This window comes from Herpailurus yagouaroundi, unplaced genomic scaffold (assembly GCF_014898765.1).
Source record: "Herpailurus yagouaroundi ecotype Mexico unplaced genomic scaffold, PumYag 162, whole genome shotgun sequence".
In the NCBI taxonomy this organism is placed as follows: Eukaryota; Metazoa; Chordata; class Mammalia; order Carnivora; family Felidae; genus Herpailurus; species Herpailurus yagouaroundi.
Window position 1 is genome coordinate 67,045,843 of NW_024412403.1, and position 23,103 is coordinate 67,068,945.

Below are 23,103 nucleotides of genomic sequence, written 5' to 3' on the forward strand. Positions count from 1 at the left end.
TGACTTCGGCTCAGGTCATGATCTTGGGGTTCGTGACTTCAAGCCCCACGTTGGGCTCTAAGCTGACAGCTCAGAGACTGGAGCCTGCTTTGGATTCTGTATCTCCCTCTCTCTCTCCCCTTCCCCATTCATGCTGTCTCTCTCTCTCTGAAAAATAAACATTAAAAAAAAAAAAAAAAAAAAAGGAATGCTCTCTGACTTCTCATCATTTCCTATTCCAGACCCACCGTCCAAGATCCTTTTATTTTTTAATATAAAATTTTTAATGTTTATTTTTGAGAGACAGAATGCGAGCTCCAATGTGGGGCTTGAATCCATGAACCTGGATTCATGACCTGAATCCAAAGTTGGATGCTCAACTGACTGAGCCACCCAGGCGCCCCCAGGATCCTTTTAAATAAACTTGTTCTATCAGTCCCTGAGTAAATTTGCCCTCCCAGCTGCAGTCCCAAGATTTTATTAGGAGACACTCTTCAGACCTCTTTTAAGGCTCCTGAAAGCCAAATCGACTTTTATAAGGTAAACGGTTAATGTTCTCACAACTTTATTTAGTCTTAATTCAGGGGAAAGAAAACAACACAATTACTATTTTAATTTCTTTATTTATCAATAGTATCCAAAAAAAAAAAGGGAAGAAAAAAAGAATCAGGAGTTACAAAAACAACTTAAATGCAATATGGAAGCCTACTAAATACAAATACATTTCACAAACACATAGGCAACAGAAACCTGTTCAAATTGCTGCTTGACATTTGATTAAAAACTTAAGTGTAAGGGAAAGACATTCAGACTTGTTCACATGGGCTTATTAGCAGGTAGAGAAGCCCTGCTTTCCCAAAACAGTGATGGAGTCCAGAGTCATGGCATGTGAGAAGGTTTCCATGAACACTGAATCTTAACAGACACTGTAATATATTAATAAAATCATATACACATTGAGAAAGCCCAAGGAAGCTTGCAGTCTAAGCCCTGTGCTTGTAGAGAGCTGGAGGAACTGAACCCGATTTAATCCTATTTGCTCCATACAAAGCTCCATGCAAGACTCCCCAAACTAGGCTATTTAGCAGCTTTCCATGAATGGTCATCAGATCATGTGATTCTGTGGTGCAGACAATAGCATCCGTATTTACAGGAGGAATGCAGATTTGCTCTTGGGAATTCCGTGGTGCAGGGTAGGGTAATCTTAGATGGCAGCCACTGTCCTAAATGTAACTGGTGAGGAGACACTCTGGATTCTAGCTTTAAACAAACTGGCACGCCTGCCCTCTGTCTGTGTCCAAGAGCTGGCAAAACTTGATCAAGGTGTGCTGTGGGAGCTCTCCAAGACAACTGGACAGGGAGGTGCATTTCAGAGTGCACAAGTAGGGCTCGAAGAGAGCTTTCAAATGGGATGTATCTAAAAGGTCAGAATTCTAAACAAAACAGAATGCTCTCCTTTCAAAGGAGAACAAGGAAACTTGTTTAGAGGCAATTCCACATTCAGCACAATGTTCTCAGTACTGCCCATGCAGTGCAATCTATATAATTTCCCATCTGCTTTCTGAAGATGAGCGCTTTTGTCAAGTTTTTAATCTTCGTTATTCCAAATGCATCTTATACATGGTAAATAGTGGGGTTAATCATCACAGAGTCCAAAACACAGGAACAATGGTCTTCTCCCCAATCACAGTTTTAAGACTCAATTCCCATTCCCTCCTCCCTCTTAAAAGGTGAAACCACCTTTTGTCCTCATCTTGAAAGGGAAAGCTATTTCTGTTTCCAAGAAGGTTAAAGATGGAATGCAAAAGTTTCAACAAAGTGGAGTAGTTCTCCTTCCCATTCTCTTCCTGGGCAGACATTACCCGAGAGGGTACTACATCACCGCACAACCAGTGCAGCCGTGCAGACTGAGGTCAGGTTTGGTCATCTGGATTTTGGCCACCTGACTCTTTTGTTGCAACAGTAAGGTTTCATTTATCCCAAGGAGAAGGAAAGCCATAGGAACCTGTATCCTTCTGGACCAATGATCAGAACCAGAGAATTTGTAATTTATCAAATTGAGATTAATGCATTCCTACTTGCTCACTGAGGAGACTGAGGCCCAGAAATAGGAAGAGATAGGGCCAAATCACTCTCCTAGTGGTGAACCAACAAACATATTGACATCTAAGCACAGATATCTAAGCCTTGCTTGGCTGCACTTGTCTCCATTCTTTGGAATACTGATTTGCATGAACTTATCATAATAAATGGAAACAAATTAGCTTTTTAGATCTTAAAAAAGCTTTGTATGGAGATGCTTTGTATTCCCTGGCTTCTGTTTGAGGCACCTGCTGGCAGACTGCTGATCCACTGGAAGCCAGGGGGACACAACTCTGGGCTGCATCTGGTATGTGGCAGGGCGGGAGGAGTCTTGGTTATAGTGGTCCCTGCACCAGAAAAGAACCCCAAACTCTCCCTCCTTTGAAATGGCAGGACTACTGAAAAATAATTACAAAAGCTTAGTTTCTAGTCAAGAAAATAAAATATTAAAACACAACAATAATATAATGATAATAATTGAAGAATGAAGTCAACTTGCCAAAAAAAGTTTTACAGAAAAATAGCACCTTTGGTAAAAAGTATCTGAAAAATTTGGTTAGGTCTCTAAGGGGCTCAAAGTTATACAAGTATCTGCATCATTTGTGTGCACCCTCCCAGAAACTCCAAGCCTAAGGGACCACTGGGTAACGAGAAGGGTGGCTGTGTATCTAGAGGCAGTGGTTGGGACCATGAGAAGCACAGATGCTGGACGTCTATTATGCGGATGGCGACAGGAAGGGCTGGACGCAGAATGTGTTCCTCTCCACTGGGCTTCTGCCAGACCCCTCCTCTGGGGCAGCCTGCAAAGTTCTCTCTGGCATCATTCGCACTCCCTGCAGGACGTTTATAGCCGTGGCCAACCGTGGTTCAGATCTGCTCCTCTCCCAACCCTGATGCAGTTTCCTTACTTGTCTCCAGCCCCTGAGCACCATTTATAGTTTCTCTCAAAGCACTCCTAGAAATAAAGGCTATGGCCCTTCCCCTCCTCGCCAGCCACCCCCATTTCCTTTTGCAAAACAAATAGACAAAATAAAACTCATTGCTATACAAGCAAATACTGGTGATTCGGCAATTGTAGCAGACACTTGGATATACTGAACTCAGCGCTGAAGTGAAAGAAGGTGCCAGGCTCTGGACGCCCTTCCCAGATGCCTCCTCTTTAGATCTCTTTGGTGCTCACTTTTTTGGTCTTTTCAGCTGTTTCCTTTGAGATGCAGGAGAAAATAAGCATTGTGAATTAAAAAAAAAAAAAAAAAGAATCATTGGTATCTATCTAGTCCTCGAGACTTTATATAGCATTGACAGATACATGCTTGTGCTAAATTTTCATTCTGTTTACTTGTCTGTCTCCTCCGTGGATGAGAAGAACCTGAGGGCAAAGATCAGGTCTTATTTTTGACATGGTCACATAGGGGCTGTCACTGAATTAGTAGCTGACCCCACTTGAACGCCTGTGACACAACAGGTCAAACATGATTATCCTCATTTTAAAAATGAAGAAAAGGATACTAGATGCAAGTGCTACAAGATATTCTGGATCCCAGTTCAGAGAGGTGTTAAGAACAAAGGTTCTGGAGGCAGACTGTCTGAACTTGAATCGTGGACATGCTATTTTCTGGGGGACTTTAGCCATGTTATAGAAACTTCTGTGCCTCAATGTCCTCAACTACAAAATGAGGGTAATAAAGTGCCACCTCTTACAACAGTGTCACATTTCTCCAAAGAAGCCTTTCTTACTTACGGCCAGTAGGCACATGAGAAAATGTTCAATGTCATTAGTCATTAGGGAAATACAAGTCAAAACTACAAGATGCCACTTCACACCCAGTACAATGGCTAAAATAAAACATAATGGACAATGACAGATGTGGTGAGTTTGTGAAAAAAGAGCAACACTGCTGGCAAGGATGTGAAATGGTACAGCCACTTTGGAAAACAGTCTGGCAGCCCTCAAAAGATTAATCACAGAGTTACCATAGCATCCAGCAAGTGCACTCTTAGGTATATACCCAAGAGACCTGAAAACATAAGTCCACACAAAAACTGGAACAAGAATATTCCTAGCAGCATCATTCATCATAGCAAAACAGGGGAAACAACCTAAGTATCAGCTGACGACTGGATACGCAAAATGTGGTATATCCATACAATGGAATGTTATGTAGCCATAAAAAGGAATGAAGTGCCAACCTATGCTATAACAAGGATAGACCTTGAAAACATAATGCTAGATGAAAGCAGTCAAACAGAAAATGCCAAATACTGTATGATTCCATTTGTGTATGTCCAGAATAGGCAAATCGAAATAGAGTTAGAAAGTAGATGAGTGGCCGCCAGGGGCTGGGAGAAGACAGAATGGGGAATGACTTCTAATGGGCCTAGGGTGTCTTTGTGGGATAATGAAAATGTTCTGGAATTAGGTAGTAGTGATGGTTGATGATCTTGTGAATATATAAAAACCACTGGATTGTATATTTAAAAGGGTGAATTTTACGGTATATAAATTAGATCTCAATAAAAAAACTAATTAGGAAATAAAAAACAACAGTGCCTGGCATCTAGCAGACACGGTTGGTTCTCCATCCATAGCCCCTTGCCTTTAGCAGTTCAGTACACGGGTACGGCTTCTTACTGCCAGCACCTGCACCTCTCTGCCTGAGGCTTTCTCTGGCTGCTGGAGCCTGCTTTGCCCACACATGTTGGCAGGCCAGAAATGCCAGGGAATTCATGTCGCTGGTGGCAGCCCTTGCCAATGGCTGATGAGAGTTTGTGTAGGAACGTGCCTTCTCCCTTCCCCCTCAGGAATGGGAACTCTGTTCCCAGAGATCCACAATAGGACTAAGCTCCACACGCCCACAGTGGTAACATGCCTTGGTAGACGCTCTTTATTGCTTCCTTCCCTTCCTGGGCTGGCTTCCCAGCTCCCTGTCTAGTGTCTCCTAGGATTGCTTCCCAAATAAACTATTTGTACTCAAGTCCTTGCCTTAGCGTCTTCTTTCTGAGGGAACTCACATAAAACAGACATGTAAAAATGTTAGCTATTATAATCCACTCCTCACTGCCTACTCTGATCATTTCCCCACCCCAGAGGAAAGGAATTCCTATTAAGTTTTTTTTTTTTTCTTCTTTTATGTGGTTGCACTCATCTGGAGACTCAAGACTGATGAAATATGGAAAAACAAAAGGCTGGGAGCTTCTGCTTAAAAAACTGACATGAGGGGGGTGCCTGGGTGGCTCAGTCAGTTAAGCATCCGACTTCGACTCAGGTCATGATCTCGTGGCTTGTGGGTTCGAGCCCCACATTGGGCTCTGTGCTGACAGCTCAGAGCCTGGAGCCTGCTCTGGATTCTGTGTCTCTGCCCCTCCTCTACTCACGCTCTCTGTCTCTCTCTCAAAATAAATAAATTAGAAAACAAAACAAAACTGACATGAGGTTTCTATATTATGAGTGACAATAATGACAAAATGCATATAAAAACCATCAATAAATATGAGCAATTTTATTTTTGAGCATTATTAATATTAATAATTATTTTGAAATCAAATATTTCATCTCAATAGTTTAGCAGCTCTTGTGACTGTTAGATTCTCTCAAAACTTAAGTCAGAGAGAAGGCTTGTATAACAGACCCAGTATACAGACAGGTGATCTGAGGCACAATGTCCTTTGTTAACTACATGGTAAATCAGGGGCAAGACAGGCCCAAGAGTCAAGCACATCCATGCTTTACCATCTATGTCAGTGAATCGCTATTCTGCCAAGAGCCTTTCCCCCAAGAAGATCTTCAATTTGAAGACACAGAACCTGAACAGAATTCTTATTTATTATCTTCTCAAGTCTCCAGGAAACTCTAAGTTCTCTCGGTTTTGAAAATCCCAGGCTGTTTTCTAACCAGCTTGGCATTTAACTGAAATATCTTTTATTGTGGTCCACATTCACTTATTTCCTGCTTGTTGCCCTCAAGGAGCTCACAGTCTTCAGGTCCGGGCACTGGTTGTGACAGGAAGCAGTAACACTTCCATAGACCATGCTCATTTGCAAACCACTTCCAACATATTTGCAAATCACCACCTGGCTAATTCTTGCTTCTAAAGCAATTTACCAAGTTGTAACCTACATCTGTTGGGACCTGCTGGACCACACAGGACTCCATTAGGGAACTGTCTGTATCATGGTTTGATAGCATAGGTTTATCATTCAGGACCTATTGTATGGAACAGAGTGGCTCCTTGGACATCTGGAGCATTAGGCGATATCTGAATGGCAGAAGGGCTTAGTGGCAGCAGCAATACCTGAGCCAGCATGGAGTCTGCAACTCACCTGGTGCTTCTGGAGCTCCTGGACATATCTGGTCATCTCCTCCTCTGTCTGGGCCTGGGCCCCCTTCTGATTCTTTCCTGGAAGAAGAACCAAAGCTCAGGGCAGTGCTCACTGATAGAAGCTAGTTAGGGATCCTACCAATATCTACCTTTTAGGCTCTCAATTTCATCTCCCATTTAATCTATGGAAGGAGAGGGGAACTGCCTGCATATCTCTGAATATGAAGTGTCCCAGTTCAACTGACACCTCCAAAGTAACACTGTGAACCAAGCAATCTCTTCCACCCCCCCCCCCACCCCGGCCTCTGTTCCTAGTGTCTCCGACTGCTCCAGCACGTATATCCATGCCAGGCACTGGCCCTGCCGTAAAATCTATGGGGAATATCTGGGTCTTGACTCAGGACGTTCCTCTGGGCTAGGGATTCTCAACCATTCACATGGAGAACTTTTCAAAATACACGTGTTTAAATTCCACTTTTATTTTATTTTTTTTTAATTTTTTTTTTTCAACGTTTATTTATTTTTGGGACAGAGAGAGACAGAGCATGAACGGGGGAGGGGCAGAGAGAGAGGGAGACACAGAATCGGAAACAGGCTCCAGGCTCCGAGCCATCAGCCCAGAGCCCGACGCGGGGCTCGAACTCGCGGACCGCGAGATCGTGACCTGGCTGAAGTCGGACGCTTAACCGACTGCGCCACCCAGGCGCCCCTAAATTCCACTTTTAGACTCTGATTTAATTGTTGTTGGGCACCAGGATTTTGTAAAGTTTCTAGGTGATTGCAATGTGCAGGCAGGGTTGATAGCCACTATATCTAGCAGTGTTTCCCAAACTTACGTGGCGATTAAAAAAAAAAACCATAGAATATATCTTAAAAGTGGAGGTTCCCAAGCTGCTCTTTTGTGGGTTTGATTCAGTAGGTTTGGGATAGACTCTGTACATTTACCAAGTATAGTGTTTGCCGTCAGGAAACACTGCTCCGCCATGCCTTCTTGAGTTTGGCATTAATCATAGCAGTTTCCCTCAGCTGTGGCTCTACCTGGCGTTGTATCTTGATGTCACTTTTTCTTTGCCCCATTGAGATTTCTGATCTAAGACCAGACTAACGTTCAGGTACTGACTCTGGAGTGCTGCCTCTACAATGTCCTCTCAGCTCCGTGGCCCACACACCAAGACGTGCTCACCTTGGGGCACCACCATCTGTGGTGCTCTTTATACCCACAGGGCTCTAAACCTGGCCATCCAGAGAGGGAGGGAGGACAAGCTGTCCAGTGTGGCTGTGGAAGTGGGCATTGTCCCATGGAGGTGATCATTTGGGTTTTGTCTGATGCATGTGATGGGGCTTATTATCCAGGTGATCAGGCTTATTCCATAAGGCAGATGTTTAACAATTGCCTGTCTTAGAAATGGATGGCTACCTTTACAAAGCCAGGCCAGGAGCAGTTAGATGTGGGGAGCTACTGCAGGGGGTTTGGGGAAGATGAATGTAAGATGCTTCCTGATGGAGGCAGGCTGGGGTAGTATTTTGAAATGTTCTCTCTTGGCTTCAGTAGCTGCTGTGTGCCTGGTCTGGATACCCTTAGTTTTGACTTCCAGAAATTTCTAGGATTTCTGTCTCTAAACAGCCTCTTCCTACTCTTCCATTTGTCTCTGGAATTGTGTTGGCTTCCTGCCTTCCCACTTTGAGAAGAGACTTGGTCCTGGGCAGTAAAAGACTAGGGATCCCCTGGTACAATTGAGTTCCATTTGTAAGCTTCTTATCTAGAAAAACATCTTCTGGGTCCTTGACCTCTGTCTCCCAGTTTCCATCTTACCTGACCTTCCTGAACATGATCCTAAGACCATCCCATTCTTTCTTGTCTCAGTTTCTTTAAGGTATAATTTTAAGTTCATCCCATCTGGTGGTTCCAGATTGGGGCTTGGTTCCTACTGACTTTTCTTCTCAAACCCAATGTAACTCTCTATTCTAGACCTGATCTCACCCTTTTCTGTCTTTCCTCTACTCCGAATTATGCCTGTTTTTTCCCTATAACCTGGCTTTGATTCAAGAGTTTCTTTTGATCTTTGGCTCAGATGGCCCCCAGACTTGGGGCCATTTGGTTTCTGCACTGGTCCCCCAAACTCTCTGACACCTCTATCTCTCTAATCCACCCTAACCATGTCTCAGCTTTCTTTTTTTAGGCCTTATCCAATTCTGTTAATTCAAAGAGGGTCTATGAACATTTTTCCTTTCTCTGCTGGATATAGGTGGCAAGCAGGAGTCATTTTGTTTTCAAACCACCTAAGTCTTTTACATATAAGATTTCCCAAGCTGTCATAAGGATCAAGTGGGTTAATATGTAGAGTGCTTAGTGGAGTGCCTGGCACATAGTTCTCACTAAGTATTTGCTTTCATTATTATTATGATGATTCCAATCTCACATCAACATTTGATCTTGCCCTGCATCTTAAACCTCTCTTATGCCAAGCCTCTGGAGTGATTTGCAAACGTAATGCATCTGGCCTAAGTGCGTTGCCCAGTGCTGCCCACTGGGTGCTCCAACGTTACAGGTTGGAGTCTGTCACTTGCTCCCCAGTTTCCTTGCTCCTGGCCACTGCCCTCTTCTCCATCATCCCCACCCTGACTTCTCTCATGGTGAGTTCACAAAGGAATCCCTCTCCCTGCCGTCCCTTCTTTCTGCCTGGGGCACAGCTCACCATCACAGGTCATGGCTGTGCAGACCCAGTTTCCACAGGCACAGACACAACGGTTACAGTCCACCTCGGTCTCTGCTCCATCTGCATATGTCTCATCCTCCAGGGCACACTCTGTTGGGACCAGAAATAAGGGGCAATAGTTTTGGGTGAGAGTGGAACAAGACATCTTGGCCATCGTCTGTGCACCTTACCCTTTTCCCAGACAAGACCTGCTTCTGCTTAACCTTCAGAGGCACCATATCTGAGTAAATGATGCCACTGATCCAAAGATTGTTGGATCCTAACCTCAGCACAGAGTTGATGGGCTGGGGCCCAGTCTGGAATTGTGAAAGGGAATTTTCTTAGCAAGCTCTGGAAAGTTCCATCAATTCTATCTTGCCCCTCCCCCCGTCCCCTGCCAAATGCCCTCATTCCCTTCAACTCCACATATTTCTTAGGTTAAGCATACTCCTCTCTGGAGGATTGAAGGTCGGGTTGAGGCACTTGAGGAACTCTTGGAAGCTGAGTTTCCAGTCAGCATTTTCGTCAGACAGTTCAATGAGAGCATCAACACAGAGTCCTCTGAAACAAAACACAGGAGAAATGTGTCAGTAAGACCCTGATTTCACTCCCGCAGAAAGGACCTAAGCATTGGGATCACATACATGTGGGGCCTCAAGAGGAGGCCAAGGAGACAACTGCTAACTGAGGAACTTTCTACACGCCTTCCCACAACTATCATCCAACCTGACTCCTGTGAGAATCCAGACTTTACTTGGTTATACTTGATGTCAGATCATTTACATTGTTCAAATGTTCTTCCAAGAAGACTAAAGTTTCCTGAATGGTTGTGTTCACTTTGATTGGCATATGTTTTCACTACCTGTGCACCTTCTGTGAGCAATTCCCTTTCCCCATGGTACTGGTCAAGTCAACCAAACTAGGAAAATCAAAACAGAAGGGAGACAAATAGATGATAGGAATGGAATATGGGATCTGAAAGACTATAAGGGGCGCCTGGGTGGCGCAGTCGGTTAAGCGTCCGACTTCAGCCAGGTCACGATCTCGCGGTCCGTGAGTTCGAGCTCCGCGTCAGGCTCTGGGCTGATGGCTCAGAGCCTGGAGCCTGTTTCCGATTCTGTGTCTCCCTCTCTCTCTGCCCCTTCCCCGTTCATGCTCTGTCTCTCTCTGTCCCAAAAATAAATAAACGTTGAAAAAAAATTTTTTTGAAAGACTATGGAGTTCAAGCAGGCATTATCACTATCACTATCTAGAAAGAGAAATGTTTAGAAAAGTTTAATGGAATCCTAGTTCCCTCACTCTCCCCTTGGCTTGGATGTGAGCCTTGGTTCAATCACTGACTACCCAAATGGCCTTGAGCTAGTTCTTCAACTTTTCTGAGCCTGTTTTCTCATCTGTAAAATGAGGACAGGGAGCCCTCCTTAACTGGAATGTTATGAAGATCAAACATTGATCTTTAAAATAAAATATTATCTAATTTCAAGTTATCAAAATATGAAGGATTTTCAGATACTATATTCTAAGGCCATGGCATATTACTAAGGGAGAATCATTCTAGAATCTGGGCTTCATGCTTTATATTTCTTCTGAACAAAAGAGGTGCTATTCCTATTTTTAATTCTTGCTGATGTACTGGAGCCACAGCAGAAGTTTCTTAGGGGTTAATTTTTATTAATATTTGCTCTGGAATAATATCAGAAAAGGACAGGGACATGCTTACATTTGTGACAGTTAGGGTTCTCTATATGAAATAGCACCAACTATCTTAAAAGTCAGAACTAAAGCTATTTTAGACTTATAGTTGAATAATACGGTGATATAATTCCTTCCAAAAATTAGCCATTAAAACATTATCATGACACTCAGAAACACATTTGCTCTGATGTGACCTTGATAATTTACTTTAAAATTGCATTCTTCTATTCCTTGTAAGTTCTGGCAAAACAACAACTATTTGATCAGATACCAGTGGTGCTCAATATATTAGTTCATAACCTTCACAAAATAGACCAGGACAGAATTCCTGTTTTGCTTTTTACTTCTCACTGGCACTGGTGGCCCCTCTGCAGGTAGGAAGGAGTTCAACTCCCCTATCCTATCCAGCCTTCCCCTCATGGGCCCCTCCCTGACCCCTCAACTGCACTCACCTAAGCAGCTTGTTGTTCTCCTGGTCGGCATAGGTAGTGATGTTGATGGCAGTTTCATTCTGCTCCACAAATTTCAGTAACTCACTGGAGTCCAAGCGAGAGTCACCATTATCAACGTTCTGGAAAGGGGATAAAGAGCACTTTCAGGAACATTTTGTAGATCTGTCTCCCTCTCAGCTTGACCCATCTTTGGCTCTTGACCCATTCCAACCCTGCCTTGGCCTCACACCTACTGCAACAAAGGCTTGAAGACTTGGGGCCCCCAGAGAAGGTACCAGCACCCCAAGATGAGAGACTGAAAGTGTGTGGGCAGAGGCCACTGGGGGCCTTTCAAACCCACACCCTGCTCAGAAGGGCAGTGGGAACACAGACCTGTGTTACCCACGCACCTGGGGTGCTGGAGAACCCCCTGCAGCCTCATCCCTGACACCGTCCTGCAGACATTCTCCTCTTTAACATCTGGTTCAAGCCAGCCACCATACCCTGTTCTCAAACCTTGATGAACATTATGAATCAGATTCTGTGGCAGAGCCCAGGATGTCTATTTCTTTTTTCTTTTTTTTAAGCTTATTTATTTATTTTGAGAGACAGGGAGAGAGTGTGCGCACATGCACACATGAGCGGGGAAGGGGCAGAGAGGCGGGGAGAGAATCCCAAGCAGGCTCTATGCTGTCAACACAGAGCCCAACTTGGGGCTTGATCTCATGAACCATGAGATCATGACCTGAGACGAAATCAAGAATCGGATGCTTAACTGACTGAGCCACCCAGGTGCCCCTGGATATATATTTCTAACAAGCTACTTGGGAACAACAATGCAGGCACCCCTCAGAGCTCACTCTGGGAGTCACATGACCACTTCTTGCTGCTTATTTCCCTGGCTTGCTGTCATGCTTCACATTCACACTGGTGCCCCTAACCAAGCACAGCAGTGAGAAGTCGCAAGCAAAGGCCCCGCATTGATAACCTGCAGGCAGAGGTGGTACAAAGCCCTCCACCCCTCTGCTCTGGGCCCCACCGCAGACATGTGTAGGGGTCCTCGGCTTACCAAGCACAGGCTGTCCTCATGACCTACCTGACATCCCACGAGCACAAGGTGAAGGTATAGTGAGCTCAGGCATTATCCCCTCTTGGCAAGGTGCTAAACCTAGACCATAGCCATTTGGGACTATTCAAAATGCCCAGGCCCTAGCTGCTGGAAGAGGGTGTCGATTTCAAGTTTCCGTCAAATTCTAAGTTGGATGTTGCTGCCCTCCTAGATAGTTCCAATGGAGGAAAAATGTTTTTAGAAAAAATTCTTTCCATAGGCTGCCTCAGACTGCTGCCCTGGGAAATTATCAGCATTCCCATGTTATGTTGAAGGTGGCTCACCAGATGACATAAGGGATTCTGAAGAAAAGTCTGTCCAGGCTTCCCGGTAGAAGGGACTCTCCTTCCATGCCTGTCATGTGTCACATGTACTCTGCTATAAGGTTGTAAATCTTTCCATGATATACATAATGACAGGCATGTACAAAACAAGTATGTCAGCCCTTGCTTAGTACCTTTTTATCATTCTTGACAAATTTTTTAGGAACAGGTCTCAGATGTTCCCCCTGAGGAAACTGCCCTTCACCTTGTGAAGTCTTGATTAATTAATGGAGAGAAATGAAATAAGCTTGGGCAGGAGTCATTCTTAGCAGTACAGGACTTTCTTGAATACAAATGTTGCAAGTGCTGGACAGACAGGAGCAGCCCTCACACACCCCAACACCATCACAGCTTGTTGAGAGTGAGAGTCTGAAGAGGAGCCATGCAGCCATGGCTGTAGACCCAGTTCCAGGCAGTGCCTGGGGGCACCAGGAACCTGGTGGCTACAGCCCAGCCAGCTCCCAAAAGGCAGTGCTGAGTGCACACAGTTCACTCAGGCCACGATCCAGGCCTGAAGCCGAGGGGAGGGCCAGCCTGTGTGCACGCTCATCTCACAAGGGCCCAGCCAGGCCTCCCCAGGCCAGCACTGTATGTGGAATCCATAGGAAAAGAGGTCTGGTACCCACCCCAGAAACAGCCTGGACTGCCTGGGGGGGGGGGGGCATACTTAGGGGGTTTTGATCTTGGACCATGAACCAACCTAATTCACTCAGCCTCTATTCAGCTAACCACTTACAAAAGGCATAGTACCTCTGTATGCCTACAATTCCCAGCTCTGTATGTGATGTAGCACCCTTTTCTTCTATGTAACTGTAGGGTTGTAGAAAGGCGGGAAGATGTGTGATACGAAACCCATGCTTGGGGCTTACTGCAAGTTTGGAGACTGTTCAGAGGATGAGCTAGGCCAGACACTCACTCACACACAACATCTGTGGTGACATGGGGAACATGATACCAGAATCAAGGAGATAAGAAGTCTGGCTCCAATTCTGACTCTGGCCACCAGGAGTCCACCACCGAGAGGGGGTGTGTGTATGACATGGCCATGAAAGGCTCTCTCCACCTGCCTGCCCTCTTCATTCTGCTACACTTTCACTTAAGAAATCATTAATGAATTACTAGGTGAAGTAAGAGTCTGGTTTTCATCTTACCCAAATTCTGATTAGATTTTCTTTTCAACTAATTTTGATGTAAAGAATGCCAGCTGGGTTAGAGGGCAGTTCACTGGTTCAGAAACAGTTTCTGTGAGATATCAGATCTGTCACCAAGAGACAGCTGTTTGCCTAGAGGGAAGGAGTCTCTCTTTGAAGACTGCACCACACAGGACTCCGATAATCATCAAAAAATAGATAGTAAAATCCCTGTTTTCTTAGAAGACACTCCCAGAGTGTCTGGGAGAAGCGAGCGTTGTGTCAGTCATGATGAAGCTTTATTGGTCGGGAGTGAGAATGCCCTAGAGGAAAGCCACTTTCTCAAGGGGTCTCACATAGGGGCCTGTTAGAGAAGTTACTGCCAGGACAGGTGGACAGGTGTCAAGGGGGGTGTGGGGCCCAAGCACTTGAGAATCAAACTAATAGCAGGTGTCACTGATGCCTGAGGCAGGGTGCCACCAAGAGGCCACTAAGAATGATTACAAGGTCCCAAGGGGCCCCTTGGAACCAGTGGCCTCCTGGGCCTTAATGGCCATGGCAGAGTCACTGTATACAATGACCTGGCAGGTGCTGCTCACTCAGCTTCTGAAAAATCAATTTCTTCAAGTTTCTTTCTGCTCCTGTGTGACTCTCCTGGCTCAGTACTATAACGCTTTTCTGTGTAGATGAGGAACCACCCTTCCCCAAGGGCCCTGTAATGTTGGGGGGTTGACAGAGAGGATAGACTGAGAAGGGCTGTGCTTTCTTGTCCACATGAACAAGAGCCAAGGGAGCTTGTTTCTTCAAACACTTGGAACCCAGAGAGACATACCTTCTGCCACAGGAGAGAGAGCTCTCTAAAGACAGGAACACAAGCAAAGTCTGAAATGACCAAACATTCAGTATTTCTCTATCTGTAGGACCCATTAATGTTAGTGAGAAAGAGGAATCCACAGACTAGGCTGGTGTTGACACAGAGCTGCCAAGAAATCCTTCATGTGCCTGGGGTTGCTCCTGAATGCAGGCAGGTTAGGGCTTGAGATGGCAGGCCCTGGAGGCACCTGGGAACATGTACATCTGCAGATGAGCATCTGAGGGCATCCACCCAGAGATGTGTGTCTGTAAGTAAAGGGAGCTTTTTGCTTATGTGGGAATGTGGGTATCTGAATGTGTGTCTGTGAGTAGCTGTGTCTCTGTCTGGGGTGTGCATCTCTGTATGTGGGATGTGTGTGTGTGTGTGTGTGTGTGTGTGTGTGTGTGTGCATGCTTCTGCTTGTGGTATTTTTATCTCTGGGTGTGATGTATGTATGTGTGTATCTGTGTTCTTGTCAATCAGCTGCAAGAGCACCCTTCACTGATTCTTCCAACAACTGTCTCAAGCTCTCTGAGAAATATCCATGCCATGGGAGTTCCACTCATTGCTAAATACTATTTCCAATCTTTTTCAAAGCAGAATCTCTCCTATCTCCAATTGGAACAACCTGTCTCTTAAACTAAATAATGGGACAAGCAATATCTAGGTTAATGAAGAATCCTGGAACCATGAAATGCCAGTCCATTGACTCTTCCTAGATGATGAAGCACTCTACAGGCCAGGGACAGTCAAGTTAATGATTTAGAGAAATGTCAGACCAGGTGGGAAAGAGGCTGAAGTGGCTTAGGTATAGGTTGAGATCAAAAGGTATATTGTATCAACAGCCAGCTCTATAAGGTAAAGGGTAGGGGGATACATACAGGGTAGGGGGATAGAACCTGGCCACATACATGTACATGAGATCCCAAGGGCTCTACTGCTAGAATCCCACTGATCAAGCAGGCCAGAAAGCAACTGTCACAGCTTCATGGAACAATGGGGAGATGTGATCTGGTGATGGGAGAGGAAGTATCTCTTTGGGGCTGAAGAGTCTTTTTATTTTATTTTATTTTATTTATTTATTTTATTATTTATTTTTGAGACAGAGAGATTGCGAGCAGGGGAGGGGCAGAGAGAGAGGGAGAATCTCAAGCAGGCTCTACTCTGTCAGAGCAGAGCCAATATGAGGCTCAAACTCATAAAACCACAAGGTCATGACCTGAGCTGAAATCAAGAGTCAGATGCTTAACCGACTGAGCCACCCAGGTGCCCCTGGAGCTGAAGAGTCTTTGACCCCAATTCTGGATTACCTTAAAGTACTTGTCTAGGATTTCACTGTAGTTGCTGCCTTTAGAGAACCAGCCATCTGGAATGATCTCTGCTTCCAGCCACTGGATGATGCGACGCCGGAGCTCATCCCGGTTGGACTGATAGCAAACAACTGCAGGAAAAGGGAGTGAGGTCAGCTGAGCAGTGAGACCCCAATGTCACCCAGCATCCACTGCATGGGAGGTTCAGTGCCTGGGGCTCTGCATGTGGCATCTCATTGAATTTTTACAGTACTCCAGGGACACGAGATTATCACACACATTTTACAGGAGTCAACCCAGGGTACACAATTAGAAAGTATCTAAGCAAGGATTCAAGCTTATGTTTCTAAAAAATTTATATGAATTGAGAATATTGAAACAGAGAAACTATGTTGCTTAGGTGAGAAAAACGCAGAGTGGAAAAATAAAGGACTATTTTCATTAACTAAGGAAGCTGAGGGGGAAAAAATCAATCAATCAATAAATAGCTCTCTTGGCTCAAAGATGAGCTGAAAGAATAAGTGAATGAAGGAGCACATGTCAATTTTTTATGCCACAAGACTTTAAATTCTCTCTCTATAGCTTTTTCCTTTTACCAACTGGGTCTATCAAATCTTTCTCCCACTTAAAATTTTACACTGTCTGCATTATCCTTTGTTCTAAACCACAGAACACAAGGTCAAGAAAGGGCCATGCTGAAACCCTGCTCTGGACAGCTGTTCTAAGACACATGGCAATAACAGGTGGGACTGAGAGTTGGGTAGATGAGGTAAAAGAGAAAGGAAAGCCTTGACAAAAGGAAATTTCTGGAAGACAACACATGTTGGGATGTGAAAAGGGCCCTGAGCCAGAGGAATGTAAATCTGGGCAATTTTCCCCACTCTGCCACTTCTAAGCTGTGTAATTCAGGAAATTCACTTAACCTCTCTGAGCATCAATTTCCTCACCTATGAGGTCATTACAATAAGGTCTACCTCACAAGATTATTGCAAAGATCTGAAGAAAAGTATATGCTAAATCTTCTGTAACAGTGAAATTTTAATTTTTATTCATAGAAAATCATAGAAAAAGTCCCACTTGCATTTCCAATGATCCCCTTTCAAACAAGTTGTGCCTTCTGATTCTGTTAGTCCTGTGACATCAGCATGTCTTACAGATCATTGAAAGAAAGACTCAGTGGCTTTCCTGTCCTTTTAATGCAATCACTACTTAGCAAAAATGGACAACACAGCCAACATTCCAACCTAACCAGCTGCTTCAAATGTCAAGCACAAAAAAATGCAGTTTTGCAGCTTTTCTGTGTTGAGGAATGACCAGTTCTGGCTCACAAGTTCTAACACACAGATCTTATGGGCTTCAGCAGGGAATGTGAAACACAGAATTCCTTCATGAAAAGAATTTCCTCCCTAAAATGCACACTGTAGGAAAAATAGACACTCACCTGGGCTGGCAGATGGACTTACAGATTTCTTCTCTGCAAGACAAAAGGAGAAAATGCATAATGCAGAATGAAGACAAAAGAACATGTCTGTGTTTTGCTAGGTTTAAAATCATCCCACACTACAGGGGCCACTTGCAACATTTTCATCATTTGGTCCTGGGTTCCTGTCTCCTTTCCTTCTTCCAGGGCCTATGAATGGGGATCTTTTCTTCCCTGCTTTGTTTCACATTTTTAGGCCACTGAGTTGCCCTGTAGTCTCATACCTCCTCCTATTAGGTTTGCGGGGTAGGGTTGCATTGCTGGGACTTTGAGAATTCATATGGAATTATTATAGAGAGGGAAATGGAGTGGAAACCCACACATAGGAAACAGCTTGTTTCTCCAGGGCAGTTCAAGGCTGAGTAGGGCTGCTATTTGGTAAGGAACTGGTATCTAATTAGCAAGGAGGTTGAGACCCCCTCCAATCTTATCTGAATGGCAGTGGTTTGAGTGCAAAATAGAGAAAATATATATAGCAGGGCTGAGAGGTGCCCAAATTTAAAAAGTGAAATTCACCTACTTTTTAAAAAGGTATAGAATTCATGTAAACACTTCCTTATTATTATTGACTATTGACATGGCCCCCTGTCTACTGCAGAAAGTACTGGAACCCCCCTTGGGAGGCTGACGCAGGAAACCCTGGGCAGAGGCCTGGGCTATCCAGTGCAAACCCAGTAGGCTCATGAGCGCCAAGAGGCTGCCTCTCCAAGTAGCTGGGTGGTCCCTGTGGCATCGGGTGCTGTGGTCAAGTGGAGAGGAATCTGGGCAACCAGGCCACACTGCTCTGTCCTCTGGCTCCTCTGGCTGGAGTTGGGAGGCACTTCTTACCTTTGCAGTGTCCATCATAATCAACCTGGATTTTGGATCCAGTGAGGCAGGCGTCTCGATGTAACTCACAGTGGTTGAGGTAGGTCTTGCCATTGCTGCCGCACACAGGCCTCTTGTGAGGTTTGCATTGCTGAAACAGACCCGAGGAGGAGGTCTGTGCAGTCGGGGCACCAGCACACACATGCATCCACACGTGCATCCTGGGGGGAGCCTCCCTACTAGGGTCTAGGGTCTTTGTAGCCCTGCATGGCCCCGTGTTGATCCTGGCTTCGGGTCATCTCTTCTATTCAGTGAAGAAATAGACCATCCTGACCCTATCAAGTTAGCACGGAGGGCATTTTATTGGAAGTCAGAAATTTGGATTCTCTGTCACTTTGGAGAAAGTCACTCAATGTCTCTGGATGCTCTAAGATCCCTTAAAATGCCAACGTTCTATGACACAAAAGAGCCAGAGCTGAGAGTGGGGAATGTGCAAATCGAAAGGCAGGCAAACACACACACACACACACACACACACACACACACACACACACACACATGAATTCTTCAGTTCTTCTGGGGTTTAACTAGAAAGATCTTTGCTTTCTTGCTTTGTATAGTATTTCAGAGCCATTTTGTTTTTCTCCCGATCTCACAATGCCTCTTATGAGGCTGGGGTGGGGATGCCTGGGTCTTTGTGAAGTACCACAGAGAATCATTATGGATAAGGAAATGGAGTAAAGTTCACCTGGCAACCCAGTTTTACTTTGGCTATTTAAAGGGCCATGGTCACAGGCAAGCTCAGTGTCTTTAGTTTTTTGTGTGGTTTTTGAAAGGGGGGGGAAGGAGGAAGCCAGTTCAGCTCAGCCCTAATAAAGGCACGAAAGCAAGAAAGAGTAGATGTAGTGAGAAGAAACACAGAACACTGGAGCTGGAAGGTAGCCCCACCTCTCCAACTTTAGAGGAGAATACCAAAGCCCGGGAAGACAAACATCATTTAACTAGTATTTATTACTGAGTTCTTACTAAGTATCCTACATGCTGGACAAACATGGTCCCTTGCCTTCACAGCATCCAGTGGCAACTAATTTGCTCAAAATCACAGAAATACATGTGGTCAAAGCAAGACTAGATACTAGGTCTCCTAACTCTAAGTACAGGCTCGTGCTACCACACAGTGGCCAGGCACTCCTCTAGTGAGGTCCACCTAGGGTTCCCAATGGAACTGTTTTTCAGGTGTCTGAGCTGGGGAGACTTCCTTTCGGGGACAATGAATCAGGATTCTTCACCTGGGGACTAAAGCGGGTATATTTATTTGCAGAAAGACAGATATATTCCTAGGCTTGTGTTGGCATGGTAGAAAGGAGAAGGAAGGACACATATCCAGGGTATTTATGTTTGCTGAAGAGGGAGAACTTGTCAGAATCCTGGTTACAAAAGAAGTATTTCTCAAAAGCTCACACTGCTGTTTAAACTTCATTAAAAAAAAAAACAACCCACAACCTTGTAAAGTCTTAATTTCATCTAGTATTTTTCTAAAAACTTGCATATCCTTTGACTTGGCAAGCCCTAGTGGGAATCAATCTTCTAGAAATAAAGGCAGCAGTACATAAGGATATTTTCACAAGGATGTTATTTTTTGCAGTGTAAATGATCCATGAAACAACCTAAATGTCCATCTATGGGAAAATTATTACATAATTATGATTCTATTACAAAATATTTATTATGACTCCATTTTTGTATAAAATAGGGGGCAACCCTGTATGTGTATAGTAGCACAGAAAAAAAAAGTGGAGAAACTTATACCAAACCACTAACACTGGTCATCTCAGACTAATTGGATTTGAGGGTTATGGGGAAGATTATTAATTTTATGTTTATACAAATACCTGTATTATTTGACATCTATAAAGCAATTGTTAAATTTGTAACTTAAAAATCTTATAAAACTAAACATTTTTTTAAAAAAGAAAAAATATCCCTGCATTTACAGATTGTTTTTAATGTCTGGGATGAAAATCCCTTGTCTTTCATATAGACAAGGTAGGCTTTTTTTTTTTTTTTAAATTTTTTTTTAACGTTTTATTTATTTTTGAGACAGAGAGAGACAGAGCATGAATGGGGGAGGGGCAGAGAGAGAGGGAGACACAGAATTGGAAGCAGGCTCCAGGCTCTGAGCCATCAGCCCAGAGCCCGACGCAGGGCTCGAACCCACGGATCGCGAGATCGTGACCTGAGCTGAAGTCAGACGCTCAACCGACTGAGCCACCCAGGCGCCCCAAGGTAGGCTTTGATAAAGATGATGACATGGTTGGCACTGCTCTGCTGACTAGCAGCTCCAGCAAGGTAGCTATATTGGCCTTGGCTATTGCCCTCTGGCTCCTGGCCTCAGAACTTACCTCAATGCAGAGGCAGGTGGGCTCTCCCTTCTCTGTGACTGCACATTCCCGGCCAGCTCCACAAAACACATTGGCACAGATCTTGGATTTGCTTCTTAGTTCTTCCTAAAACACAAAATCATAACGGAAATCAGGTCACTGAGATGAGGGCTTCATGGCATAAGCCACTGGTGGCGATTATCTTTCAGTCTCAGGTCTTGGTCTGGAGTTGCAGCTCATGGTTACTGAAGAGTTCTGAAATTGCTAGAAACTGTCCCCAACAGCCAGCACCAGACTTGCTGGCACTGCTCCAGCTCAGGCCCAGCTACCTCTGAGTCCCTCAGATTGTTTCTTAAAGAGCAAGAGACTCTTTCTTATGTGTTTCCTTTCTTTTAAAAATGGTCATCGAACAGTCCTTGAACGTCAACACTACAGTATATAGCTATACAGGCACAGACTCTGTCCTCAAGAAGCTCCATGACTCTCTGAGGAAACTCACAAATCAAGAGACATTTAGCAAGCAACAGAGAAGTGCAGCAACAGGAACACCAGCAGCCAGAGAAGGAAAGGAGGGCAAGACCCAAATGAGACTTTCTGAAGATAGGCTGCCTTGACTAATTCCTAAAGAATGAGAAGAGTAAGCCAGGGAGAAATAGAAACATGGAGAGAGATATGGATATCTGAAGGACCAAAATCTCACTGAGTAGTGAGTGATATTAAAGGTAATATCATTTCAAAAGGCAAAAGGATAACTAAACCATCAGAAACATGCCTTTGCTATTATTCAGTATGGCCTTGTTCAAACCCTGTCCACGTCTGCCTCTGGCTTCAAGACCAAGAGGGCCAAACCATTGGAAAGCCAGTAGAATTATCCTCAAACCACTTAAGGTCAGTCATTCCTGCTCAGCAGAACCTACAGGCAGGGAACAGTCCCAGTCTATGCCACTGAAAAGGAGAGCGTATGTAGACACTAATCTGTCAGTGACACATTCCTTCCCTCACGTTAATTAGTGGCTAAAAGGCAGCCCCACCTCATTTGTCACACAGGCCAGCAGCAGTGGTGGTTGAACAATGGAGAATGTGATTCTTCCAGCCTCTGTCTGACTGCTGAGCAGGCAGTCACCAAAGGCCTCCGGGCTCCCACCCACTGGGGTAGCACTAGCTGTGACAAAACCAACAAAAATGACAAGAGCTGTGGCGGGGTCAGTAAAGGCAGAGATGGAATCTCAGATCCCACCCCTCAGACCATGTCTACCATGTCATGCAGAGAACTCACACACACAAAGCTTGTAGTACTAAAATTCTTGTAGTCCGTAAATGTTTCATATCTAAGAATAGGTCAAAGAAAACAAAAAACAAAGTAGATGCTGAAAGCTGAGGACTGCACCCAATACAGCTAGTCTGCTGCCACCTGGAGGCTGCTTTGCAAACTCCAGGGTATTATTTTCTCTCCTGAGCCATCTTGCCTGTCATGCAGGGATCCCATTGGTCGAGAAACTCTTGCCATGCTCACATTTCATTGGTTCATATGCTGTTGCTAAATCCATTCTTTTTTGGGGGTGTTGCTAAGGAAAATTCAATAAAGCTGGCAGGCAGGGGGAAAAAAAAAAGAGGAAGTAATCCCCCAAAGGCTGGGATGACTGGATAGCTGTTGTTTCCTAAACTGGGTGTGGAGATAAAATCAAGCATATATTCTCTGATCAGGGCGCTCATAACTGTGCTTGGGAAGGGAAAGCAGCTCTAAAAAGGAAGAGGAAAAGGCTGCTGCTGACCAGTGTAACAAAATCTCAGATAAGACTACCTTGCCCTCTCCCCCTCATGAAACAACACTCGAACCAAGAGATACAACAAATACATTCCTAAAAAGGCATGCTCAGACATACATCTACACTCAAACAACACACCAGTATACAGCTCCACCAGCAGACCTTTACCACTTAGCTATATGTCTGTCCATAGCCACTTTAATTCTTTGAACCTCAGTTTCCTCATCTGTAAAATAGGGGTAAATACCAGCCCTGCCTTGTGAAGATGAAATAGTATATTTGGAAGGGCATCATAAACTGAAAAGCAAGCAGAGAGCTTCCTGCACAGTAGCCCGTGGCATGTAGAGAGTTCCTTTTATCTTATGTTGTTGTTTTTAGTGAGTATTAAAGAGTAAAGCTTTGACTTCCAGGTTGAATTCAAACCAAGTCAATAGTTCTAAAAAATCATTTGAAGAAACACTCTTATTTAAAACGTAAAATCTATTAGATTTGCAAAATGTTTCACACTTAATTTCATCTTACTGTACGAACAACATTGCAAGGAAATGTATATTATTAACCTCATTTTATAGATGAGGAAACTGAAGATCAGGAAGGTCAAGTAACTTGCCCAAAGGTCCTAATGCTAAAAATGAGAGGAGCCAGTATTCCAACCTGGATCTAGACAACAGGTGATTAAGTTCCCATTTATAAATACCTGGCATTCTAAGTGATTTTGATTCTATGTTATCTTATGTAAGCCC

At 44.3% G+C, this 23,103-nt stretch overlaps 1 protein-coding gene across 1 annotated transcript in view; it reads right to left on the reverse strand.

Moving 5' to 3' along the window:
- Positions 1 to 586: 586 nt before the first annotated feature.
- Positions 587 to 23,103, reverse strand: part of FSTL1 (follistatin like 1) — a 54,358-nt gene continuing 31,841 nt past the window's right edge. The window contains exons 3-11 of the mRNA XM_040484613.1: positions 20,616 to 20,720; positions 18,235 to 18,364; positions 17,368 to 17,400; positions 15,927 to 16,057; positions 11,224 to 11,342; positions 9,525 to 9,637; positions 9,077 to 9,187; positions 6,382 to 6,458; positions 587 to 3,265 (exon numbers count right to left, since the gene is read on the reverse strand). Coding sequence (XP_040340547.1) covers positions 3,221 to 3,265; positions 6,382 to 6,458; positions 9,077 to 9,187; positions 9,525 to 9,637; positions 11,224 to 11,342; positions 15,927 to 16,057; positions 17,368 to 17,400; positions 18,235 to 18,364; positions 20,616 to 20,720 — 864 coding nt within the window. The 3' untranslated portion in view covers positions 587 to 3,220. The remainder of the gene's footprint in view (positions 3,266 to 6,381; positions 6,459 to 9,076; positions 9,188 to 9,524; positions 9,638 to 11,223; positions 11,343 to 15,926; positions 16,058 to 17,367; positions 17,401 to 18,234; positions 18,365 to 20,615; positions 20,721 to 23,103) is intronic.